Here is a 12,026-nt window from a genome sequence, read left to right on the forward strand (position 1 = left end):
CTGTCTCTGTCTGTCTCTGTCTCTGTCTCTGTCTCTGTCTCTCTCTCTCTCTCTCTCTCATCAAATTCCCTGTTTGAGAGTGACCAATAAAAATAAAAAGAGAATGGCGGCCACATGCTATTTTTTTCTCTTTTTTGCGAGTCCGCTAATTTCTAAATGGAAAACATTCAAACTCAAATGCATAAAACCGATGTATATCAAAATAAGCTGTTAATATAACCAGAGTGGATATTCGAAAGGTTAGATATCAAAAATTTCAATTTTTCTCCCTCTTTTGTATAAATAGTAAATAAAACTAAAACTCGAACGCAAAGGGCATATTTTCGTCCTCCACCAAAACATAAAAATAAAAAATCTCGGTAAATAGCTACTCAGCTAAAAAATTACCGAAATAACTCGAATTACTTAAAAATCTCACAAAGAACACCTTTTAAAGCCGAAAAAATACCACAAGATACCCAACGATCCACGAAAGAGGAAATAAAAGTGGCATTTGATCTTTTGTTTACAAGCTCGGAGTTCAAGCAGGGAAGCGAACACGAACGCTCTCGCTCATGTATCTCGTCCTCCTCTTCCCTGTTTTAGCCCGTTTTACCCGCTTCTTTTCCGTTTTTAGTGCGTTTAACCCCGTTTAGTGCGGTTGCCAACACCATTACAAGAGGGGAGTCGCAGGCTGAGCTCCGGGACTGAAGGAGAGTCGTGCATCTCGAGGAGGAACAAGTGAGTTTGTTTTTTAAAATAGTGTGAAGTGATTTTTTAGGGAAATTATTAACAGGAGAACCTCCCCAGGCGATGCATTGGTCTCTACGCTCTGCACTCTGCCTGGGGCCACGAAACCTCCGCCACCTATATTCTGGCAATAGAGCTTGCTTGGGCGTCTTGCGTGAAGATAAAACACTTGATCTACAAGTTGTTCTGCCAGAGGATGCGAGGCAGGGTGCGGGTCTGCTGGCTTCACTGGAGGGCAGAGGCCATGGCATCTCTCGGGAGGTTTTTCCTCGAACAATCACAAGCGAGTTTGAGCTTGCCTTTTCTGGGTGCAAATTCATTTTACAAAGTGTACATGTAGCTGTGAACCAGCTATGTTCGAGAAACACTTATTTTGCCGTAGTGTGCTCTGATTTGGTGGCAAGTCTGAGCTTGCGCAACATCAGACTCACTGTGATTGGTTGCAATAGGGAAGCTGGAGCATCCGGACTAGTTTGAATCTTGGAATCATGGAGAATTAGCATTATTGAAAAATTTTTGTTAGTTTTTTTGTTTTAGGTTAGTTGCGGTTTGGTTTGGTTTGGTGGTATAGGTTACTGATAGTGACATGCGGATATAGTGGGAAATGCACACCGCCATCTTATTGAGCATAAGAAATAGAATCAGAAACAACGTAGTTTAATCTATAGTGGCCTAATATTCACCGCTAAATAATGAAAATATCCCCTGCATAGCACCGCTTAAGTAGCTTATCTTATTTACCTTGCTAGGAAAAACAAATCACTGACAGCATAACTCATTACTGCGATATCCCAAGTAATTCATGTGTTACTCTGTGCTTGTCAAAATTATATTTTTCTAATTATTAGTGCCTGCTGTTACATATTTTTGCTTTTAAAGTCTTTTATTAATGTTGTTATACTTCAGTTACGCGTTTTAAGATTTATCTCTACAATACTTAGAATGATCTGTGCATTCTGCTTTTCAGACTTTCATTTGCCATTCGTGACAGAAGGCCGGTGAGAAATGTTGCGTTTCCAGTGTTGCGTTGATTCTGGGTTATTCTCAAGACTATATAGAAAGAAGAAATAGCCTTTAGTAACCTTCTCAGTTTGATATCTGAGCCCATCAAGAGCCTCAAATTCAGAAAAAAAGTGATTAGAAATGAAGCAATCCAGACAGTAGAAAGAAGTGAATGAATGCATGACATTTCCAGATATAAAAGTATTTGGTTTATTTTTTTTACTGTGGAAACACTATTTTGCCGTACGTACGGAGGTGAAGGGAATGTTTCCTGCTAGATGTTTGGGGGCAAAGCTCCCCATCAACCCTCCCCTCGGGGAGTTGGGCACACGTAGTCACAGCAACTTAAATTATTAGATTAGGTTGGTATATTGGTTAGTACATTTTTGGGGGGTTTGGAACGTGTGAGGTCCTGTAGATTTTACCAAAAGGTGGGTTGGATTTTTTTTTTTCTTTTTGGCATGTCAGTCCATAGAATTCCAAAGATGGTGCTGATGTCTGTAGATTTTCATTGGCATTATTTATGCTGGTTTTAAGCATTGAGTATTATATATTATATACATATGTTATTTATGATATGTTAAATGTATTATATATAATATGTTACATATATTATATATAGTATATTGTATATTACATACATTGCATATTAATATATCACATATTATTATCATTATGTTATGTTAAACGTTTTTATTACCTGGTATGTTGATCAAACAGTTGTAGATGTTAGGATATTCAGTGTTTGGCTCCAAATTTTGGCAGGTAGATGAAATGGATTAAAGTATTCATACGACATTCTTGCTCCCGATGATAGTGAGGTTTCTGCAAGAGGCTGGTTTGTTTAAACCAAGTGTAATGGTAACTCTGACTCAGGACGTCACACTGAATCGGTCTGTGTTCATGTAGTAGATAGAAACTGCTTGTGTGGCGAGGGATTGAGTATAAATAAAGATAAAATCTAAAGAGATTAAGTTAAGGTTAATGCTACTGAGAGTGACAGAGATAGAGGGAAGTGGATACTGTCATCTTTTAGAGCATAAGAAATAGTCAGAAGCAACAGGTACAGCACCTTCGGCCTCGTATCTACTGTAAAATGATGAAAATATCCGCTTACATCACCTCTCAGAGATTAACTCCACAACATCCTCACGCAGCCAGGGTTCTTATGGTCTGTTTTCTATATGTTGTCATGAAGTGATAATAAAGGAGGGAACAGGGGGTGGGCCTGTCCCCTTGTTTAGATAATAATAGAAGATTGAAAAGGTCAGGTTTGGGTTTTTGGGTTCGTATGATGCCTTGGTTTTGGGACTTTGTCTCTGGAGGGTGTGTTGCTCTCGGTAACAAATCCCATAGTTATCATAACGCGAGGACTGCAAGAGATTTAGAAAATGAAAAGGGCTATTATTAATGAAAAATCTGTGGGAGTGTATAGGCACTCATTTGTTGATAATGTACTGGTAGACTATTCTAAAACTCTATAATTATATAACCAGACTGATGTAATTTTTATATTTTGTTACATTCCTTTGTTAATATTTCATGATGGGTTTCACTTCGGATGATTTTTAAATGACTGGATCACTTGTTTGCCAACTCATAATTCATGATCCTAGGAAATCCAGACAAATCTGATGTCAAGTGTTCTTTACATTATAAGTTTTATTTATTATATAGATTTAGAAATTTACTGCACTGAAAGGGCTACTACTTGAGGAGAATTTTTTTGTGTACATTGTGTATTCTGTAATTTACTCTTGGCATGTATAGTGTATTTCCTATTATGCAGGCATGTACGTATTTGCTAAAAACCAGAATGTCACTCGCAAACCCTTTGTAGGCCCATCTAGGCTGCTTTAAGAATAGTGTGATTTCACAATATTACTCAACAAATTTTGAGGACCATATGTTAAGGTCTTGCATCCCTAGTACATCAGTTAGTTTGTGTGGCCCAAACGTGAATTAGGTTCCAGATTCCAGATACTTTTGCTAATATTTTTTTGTTATATTGACACTAAAGGTCTGCATTTGACGTTTGTAAGAAGTACAGATAAAATGGCTTGCAGAACATTTTTGTAGACACATGCTAATCCATACAAATCAATAGAAAATATTGAATAGATGTGTAGAATGTGCAAAGTATGGGATATTTTGCTCTCGTACGATAAGAGTTTTCGATGAGGTTGCATATTTGTGTGACTTTGCTCATTGTCAGTAAGTGCTGACCATTGTTTCTGTACAAAGTTACTGAATTGTTGACAGGGCACCCAAATCACCATATTGGTTAACTGAAAACTTGCTGCAAATGAACAGCCACTATTAGTTTTTTGTAACTTCAACTGTCTTTATTCACAAGAGTGAAAAAAAAGAAATAGCTTTCTTTTGGCCAAGCTCTGCATACAGGTTTGTTACTTGTGACTTTCTCATACTGTCAGGTGTTCCTTCATGATCTTGCTCTAGCCTAGAAACCATCAACCACCCCTTGATAGCGCTTGCTCCATTACCTCATGTTTCTCTTTCTTCATATGCTTATAAGATGCATATATATAAATATACATATACTTATACATTGGCTTATATTTTTTGTTTTATTTAGGAAGTCATGAGGTTTGATTTTTTTAATTTTTTGTGTAATGTGTAAAAAAAAAAAAAAAAAAAAAAAAAAAAAAAAAAAAAATAAATAAATAAATAAATAAAGAAAACTTGTGGCTATGACTTTATGATTGGTAATCCTAATTGTATTATGGAATTATATCATGAATATTTTTAGTATTTCTTAAGCAAAGTTGATTTAAAAGCAAATTTTAACTCTTTTCTTAACCCTCCCACCAGAATGTCAGTGGAGGGGCAGATAGAGGGCACGCAGCCGGCGATGACGGAAGCGCAGCAGGGCCTCAACAACTTCTGGCCCAAGGTCACCGAGGAGATCAGGCAGCTTACACAGGTGTGGTTGGGGGCCGTCTTGGAAGTGCTCAGATATTTCTGTAGTTTTATTTGTGGAAATGTATTTACTATTGTTATTATATATATCATTTTTGTCAATGCTTTTGTTTTATTTGTGATTTTAGTGTTCAAATTTAGTTTTATGTAAGTATATTTAAATTTTTCCTTATTTTGTTAAATTTAGATTTCTTTGATTTATATCCATTCTAATATTTATTTACCTTTTATTTAAATATTTATCTTTTTGGGTTTTGATTTGAATGTTAACTTATTTTATGTTTTGCTTCATCTCTTCATGCGAAATACAGTATTTATCATTTAAACGCTAAATCTGTTGTAAGCTTGACCATTACAGCAACATTCACTTGCATAGCTCAGAAAGTTAGCAGTCATGTCTCTTCATCCTTTGAGTTTTTCAATAAAAGGCTAGGTTACGAATTTATGCAAATGTGGTAGACTTTACCTACACATCAGACAATTATAAGGGAGCCAAAGCAGAAGGCTTAGAGGTGGTGAGGGGGAGGGGAGGCTGGTTCAGCTTGGAAGAGAAACAGGAAATTTTTCTCCAAATGAATTTGGAATTCTCTCATTCCAGAAGACCACTGTTCCTCATCCCCCCCCCCCCCTCCCAGCAACATATCATGAGAAACATCATGGGTAGAATATGGGATATTATGATTAATCTTTATGGTATGGACACACTAAGCTAGGGCAATTTAAAGATGATGATATATAGAGGACAACGTGTTGCAGTTGTTGGTACAAGCAATCTGTAAACAAATAGAGGAAAATTTTTTATGGAAACAGTTGCTCACAGCCTAAGTCCACTTGGAGGTTCCAAGTTTCAGATCTGTCATGCCGTGCATACCTAGGTGAAGACAATGTTTTCCAGGAGGGTGTTGGGAGGTTGAGCTCCCTTTCAACCCTCCCCGCAGCCATCGCTCAAAGTTATGGCAACTTGGGTTGTTGAATAGATTTTGTGATGTGGAGTTAGGGACTCAGTCTGTGGTGAAGATTTACCATATGTATTATTTCACCTTCCAAAAATATTCACAAAATATCCACAGCATTATATGTGAGATAACCGAAAGAAGCACGCAGAGTATATCTCATGGACTGATATATCTTTCTTATCCAAGAAGAAAGCAAGGGGTTGACACAGGTCCATTAATTTCCTCCTTTTGTTTATCTGTTCATTAGTGTATTAATTCACTCTGTCAACTTCTCTGGTATCAACAGACAGACTTGAGGCAGCAGGAGTTACCGCTGGCCCGGATCAAGAGGATCATGAAGCTGGATGAGGATGTGAAGATGATCAGTGCGGAGGCCCCTGTCCTGTTCAGCAAGGCGGCAGAGATCTTCATCACAGAACTCACATTGCGAGCTTGGATACACACAGAAGACAATAAGAGGAGGACGCTTCAGGTAACAATTGTTAAAGGCTTTTTTTTTTCTTTTTCTTCTTTCTTTTCCTTTGTTCTTTTTCTTTTTTCTAACTTTCTTTCTTTCACTTTTCTATCTTTTTTTCTTTCTATCTTTCTTTCTTAGTTTCTTTTGTTTTTTCCTCCCCTCCGTTTTTGGGAAGAAGTTGGGTAAGTTTTTGTAGATTATAAAAATTATTACTTAGCCAAATTGAAAGTCATTTATAAGTATTTATAGTCTGTTTTATTATGTTATGTTGTCATAAGATATATTTGATATATCATTTTTGCATTACTCTTTTTATTTCCCAACTTACCCTATTTTTTTCCTTGCTTAAAATATTTTAAAAAGTACAAGAGAAACCCATTTTGTAAGGAGCTTGGTTCTGTTGCAGAGAAACGACATAGCCATGGCCATCACAAAGTACGATCAGTTTGACTTCCTGATTGACATCGTGCCCAGAGATGAGCTTAAGCCCCCCAAGAGCAGGGAGGAGTCAAGTCGAACAGGTGTCCCTGCTGACCAGGTAAAAAGTCCACTAGTATCGTGTTTCTTTTTTACATTTAGACATTTGTGTTTATAAACATTTATTTGTTTCTAATGAATTTAACTGTTTCCTTATTTGTTTGTTTATTATATATCCTTTTATTTAATTGATACTGAATTTTGTGTTGATATAATGTGCAAAAATGATAAAGGCGCTAGTGCAATGCTCTTGTCTTCTTCCATCCTGAAGAACATGTAGTGAATACAATTTGCTGAGAAAGTAAATTCACTCTTTGAATTCTCATTTTAAGACAAAACAGTTTTGGTGTTTATCTTGATGTAAACTCCTGCTTCCCTTCTCCAGTCAGCCCCTGTTTTGAGGATTCAAAGTCAGTTAACCTAACAGTTTGTTAACAGCACTATTATCAGATTGCTCAGCACTACCAAGCTGTTCTGCAGCAGTCCACTGCCAATAACAGTAGTAGCACCGCCCAGACGACAGTGCCGCAGCAGACCAGTGCGCAGCCACAGACCATACAGATAGTCCAGGCGGGTGGCCAGGTGTCCACTGTCCAGGTGAGTCTCTGAGTCAAGATTGGAGTGTTGGTTTGATTTCCGAGGTGACTTTTTTTCTAACAGGTTCATGTTTTGTTCCTCCTATGTTGTTTATGTTGTGTCAACCCATTGACACCAGGGTGATATGCACATACATGCGATGTCCATTAATTTGGGACTGATAGTATTAGGATTAATATTTTTCCTGAAAATTTGAAGAATGGGGAAGTCAGGTGATGTCATATAGGCCTACTAATTGACTCCTTTGTGGCCAAGCACTTGTTGAGCCACCTGTGTGCAAACAGAATTCACAAAAACTACAGTGGACAGTATATGTATCCAGCACCAATGAGTTAACATAGTTGTTTGCCGTCTTGTAAGTCACTGTTGCTGTCAGCAGCCTTCAATATGCCTTGTATGCAGTTTGTTAATTACATAGGATTCTCGGCATGTAGTTTTGATAGCTCAGAGAGAGCTTTTATGTCTCTGCCTGGTAATTTGGATTGTCATTGCCAGCTGCTTTTCTTTTGGGTACTTTTTCTTCTATCATCTGTGGCAGATTTGAGGATATAGCAAAGGTTGTGCAATTTTCAGTATAGTTTTTATCTGAATTCTATTAAAAATGAGTACCATAATTTGATGCATGTGTTTCCTGATAGACATTGTTTAAGCCTGGTTTTGCCATGTCATATTTATTTGCCATAGATCTCTTATTTTATTCCTTTTTTCTTAATTAAAGGATAATAAACAGGTACTTGAAATCATAAATAATAGGGTCTGAAAAGATAAAAATTTGTGGGTAAATTAGTGGATATGAATGTTTGGAAAGAATTTTCTTAATGCTATTGATTTATTTTCATTGGTGGGACTTTTTTCCTAAACTGTTCATTGGCACTATTTTCTATTCCATTCAGATTACCTTAATCAATTTTCCAGAGTTTGGTAGGAAAAACAAGCCATTGAGAACTTACAGTAAAGACTGCAATTACTTTCAGACAACGGGAACGACAGCATCAACAACGCAGCCCCAACAGCAGACGGCACAGATTATCCAGTTGCAGCCACAGCAGCAGCAGGCACAGCAGGCAGCGCAGCAGCAGACAGCAGCTGCAGCAGGAGGTGGCATTCAAATAATCCAACAGATAATTGGGACTGACGGTCAGATCCAACAAATACCTGTGAGTCCATGGGCTTTCTCTTGCTGTCATTTCTTAGGACTTGCTGGAGTTGCAATTATATACATATATAAATATAAATATGAATATGAATATATATATATATATATATATATATATATATATATATATATATATATATATATATATATATATATATATATATATATATAATTATGAGACTTAATAAAATGATAAAGTTATCAAACCAAATTAAAAAAATATGATGACTGATATCGTAGTCAAAATAAATACATTTAGCTGGTTACATGCTATTAATTTTTCTAGAATTTTGTTTTGTCAACATGAAGCCTTAATCTGCAAAGTTGATAAAATATCCAAATTTTGAAAGGTCGCACTGCCAATCAGGGTCAGTCAAAGACCCCTCGTCATGCATTTCACTTGGTATAAGCAGAATGAATGGTCGAGGATTAGTTTTTATATGTAATGATTTTTTTTTTTTTTTTTTCATCATCCTTATCATCATAATTGTTTTCGTTATTAGTATCACTATGACATTGTTATTATGCAGTTTGTTTTCTTTCATAAGTTATTCGATTGTGCAAGCCTCTCCTTTTTTCTCTCCTTTGAGGTGATATTTAATGCAAGAGAACAAGCTGGGTAGTTTCTCTTTCTTTTTGCAAAAACTGTTATTTGCATGCCTGAGGGATGTGAAAAAGAGCCATGAGAAACAATGATAAATGTAGAATGATCACCTTGTTGAATTATTGAGATTACACTTAAATATAGGTAGTAATTGTCTTAAGCAAGTGAATAAGGTTCATAGATTTAGTATATTTTAGGTCAAGGATAAAAAAATTAAAAAAAAAAAAAAAATAAATAAAAATAAACGCTGGTTCAATATTAATAATTAGAACATAGAAACTTGAGTAATGATAATGAAAACAGTACAACTTAGTCTTCAATTACACAACAGAAAAAATAGCAAAGTGCTAAAAAGTTCTTCAAACTAATGAAAGATCAATTTGTGGCAGATCCCGTTAACACCACAGCAGCTACAGATGATTAGGTTACAGATGTCTGGGGCGACGCAACAGCCAATCATAATTCAGACGGCGCCGATCCAGGCAGTCACACAGCAGGCGCAGGCGAGCTCCTCTCAGCCCCAGATTATTCAGCTGCAGCAGGTAAGGAAGAGGGCGGCAGGTGGAGGAAGGCACGAGGGGGCAGGCCAGGGGGTTGGTGGCTGTGAGTGTTTGATTGCGCATGCGTGTAGGTGCATGGGCGTGCATTTGCATGTAATATTGTATGTGTGTGTGTGTGTGATATTGTGTGTGTTTGTGAAATTGTATGTTTGTTTGTGTGTGATATTGTGTGTGTGTGTGTGTGATATTATGTGTGTGTGATGTTTGTATATGATATTGTGTGTGATAGTGTGTGTGTGTGTGATAGTGTGTGTATGTGTTAAATTGAAATTGTATGTTTGTTTGTGTGTGATATTGTGTGTGTGTGTGTGTGATATTATGTGTGTGTGATGTTTGTATATGATATTGTGTGTGATAGTGTGTGTGTGTGTGATAGTGTGTGTGTGTGTGTGATAGTGTGTGTGTATGTGATAGTGTGTGTGTATGTGGTAGTGTGTGTGTATGTGATAGTGTGTGTGTGTGTGTGTGTGTGTGTGTGTGTGTGTGTGTGTGTGTGTGTGTGTGTGTTTGTGTGTGTGTGTGTCTGTGAGTGTGGGTGTGTCTGTGAGTGCGTGTGTGTCTGAGTGCGTGTGTGATAGTGTGTGTGTGTGTGTGTCTGAGTTCGTGTGTGATAGTGTGTGTGTGTGTGTGATAGTGTGTGATAGTGTGTGTGTGTGTGTGTGTGTGAGTGATAGTGTGTGTTTGTGTGTGTGTGTGTGTGTGTGATTGTGATTGTGTGTGTGATTGTGTGTGTGTGATTGTGTGTGTGTGTGTGTGTGTGTGTGTGTGTGTGTGTGTGTGTGTGTGTGTGTGTTTTAAAAATATTTTCACTTATACTCAGATTTTATCAGAAGATAAATATCCAGCTATTTGTATGTTGGTAGACAGCTGAAAACCAAAAGGGGTTCATTGAGACAAGTGTGGAGAGGCTAGAAAGAAAAATGAAGAGCTCCACAAATAGATATGTGACATGCATTTTGATGCTATAGTTTTCTCAGGATTACATTCTAATTCTGAAGGTGTGAAGCTGTTCTTTCTCATTCTATTTAAATCAGATAGAGCAGACAGCACTGTAGGCAATTTTTGTAGAACTTTGGTTACCTTGTCAGTAATCATTGTTACTATTTGGATGATAAGAATTACACTTTTCTATATATTAAAACCTTTCCTTGATTACTGCAATAAAGGTACAGCTTATAAAGCAAGAAGTTGTTGAACTTTTTGTTATCCTGTTTATGTGTATCTTGTTTATTTATATTTATATATGTATATTATTTCTCTGTCAGGGTGGAGGACAACCAGTGTACATCACACAGAGCCAAGCACAACAGCAATAGCGCGACCTTTCCTCAGACGCTTAGTCTTATCCTGCCGTTGACTGTTCCTCAGAGGAAGAACTTTTCAGTCGCCAGTGATGTCAGGGCTATAAGACAATGTTCGGAAAAGTGGTGTTCCCCCTCCCCCTTCCCCATGCCCGTGAAGTATCTCAGACAGCAAGGTGTCATGGCAGCGTTGCCAATCTGAAAAGGAGCAATGTGGGTAAAACTCAAAGAGCTTTGACTCAGAGGACACACTAAGTATTGCAAATATGCAGGAACATTTTTTTTCCTCTTTCTTTTTTTTTCTTGTTTCTTTTTTTAATAAAAATATTTATATTTTCACCATCATCATGTATAGTCAGAAACACAGGCAGACTATGCACTTTTCAGATATTAAGTAGTCTACAATCCAATTTTCTGAATGGCTGTCAGATGCTTACATATATATTTTTTAAGGTGGGTAGCTCTGTTTTATTATAATTATTAATTGTTATTTCTTTTTGTAATTACTGTATTTTCAATGATTATACCCTTCACATATGAGGCAGAGCTGCTCTTATTTTACCAGTGATGTGCCAGGTGCACACGGATATATGATGAAACTGTACAATTATTGCTCTTGTTGAAGCACTCTCTGCAATATGAGTTTTAAGGTTCAATGTTTACCGCAAGTTGACATGTATATATTATTAACAATGTGTTTAGTTTTCTCTTTGATGCCTAAATTATTTAAAATTTGTGGTTTTCTCTCCTTTGTAGTATTTTGTAAATTAAAGATAATGTAAGCAATAAAATTAACATTTATAGAATGTGCCTTTATTTATTTCGTAGTTTCAACCTCTGCTTATGATGGCCTGTTGGGAATTAAATCTCGTACCCAGATGCTCTGTGCTGAGAGGTCCGAAGAAGAACAAAGAGTTAAAGGGGTATGACAATCTGTGAAAATGTATACCTGTATTCCATTATTATATATTCTTTGGTATTTCCAATTCCTATTTGTGACTTCTGTATCATTTATCAGAATGAGTCTCTTGTAATCTAGATGAAATATTAATTTAAAGATTATATATGAGGAAGATTCTCTATGAAATTTTACATAGAAAAATCTTCCTCTCTGACTTGTTGTATTTGGAATAACTTATAATACCTTGTTCTTAAGGTACAGTTGTACTTTATATTTATTTTTACATGTTAGATGGCAATAGAATCAATAACTTGGCCAGTTTTTTGTCATTGTCAAGCTGGGATCA

The 12,026-nt window shown here is 36.6% G+C and overlaps 1 protein-coding gene across 5 annotated transcripts; it reads left to right on the forward strand.

Annotated features, from left to right (window-relative positions):
* Positions 1-491: 491 nt before the first annotated feature.
* On the forward strand, positions 492-11,585 carry LOC113823374 (nuclear transcription factor Y subunit gamma). 5 transcript variants are annotated; one of them, XM_070143438.1, is made up of 9 exons: positions 493-720; positions 1,697-1,727; positions 4,564-4,675; positions 5,914-6,099; positions 6,491-6,622; positions 7,000-7,158; positions 8,133-8,315; positions 9,308-9,460; positions 10,744-11,585. In XM_070143438.1, the coding sequence occupies exons 3-9, from the start codon at positions 4,565-4,567 to the stop codon at positions 10,792-10,794; spliced, it is 975 nt and encodes a 324-aa protein (XP_069999539.1). In that variant the 5' UTR covers positions 493-720; positions 1,697-1,727; position 4,564; the 3' UTR covers positions 10,795-11,585. The 5 variants fall into 5 exon arrangements, with proteins under 5 accessions (XP_027231798.1, XP_027231797.1, XP_069999539.1 ...); XM_027375997.2 differs by lacking the exon at positions 1,697-1,727 and having other exon boundaries at positions 492-720; positions 9,350-9,460; XM_027375996.2 differs by lacking the exon at positions 1,697-1,727 and having other exon boundaries at positions 492-720; positions 7,012-7,158.
* Positions 11,586-12,026: the final 441 nt, after the last annotated feature.

The sequence above is a fragment of the Penaeus vannamei genome, chromosome 30 (assembly GCF_042767895.1).
Source record: "Penaeus vannamei isolate JL-2024 chromosome 30, ASM4276789v1, whole genome shotgun sequence".
Taxonomy (NCBI): Eukaryota; Metazoa; Arthropoda; class Malacostraca; order Decapoda; family Penaeidae; genus Penaeus; species Penaeus vannamei.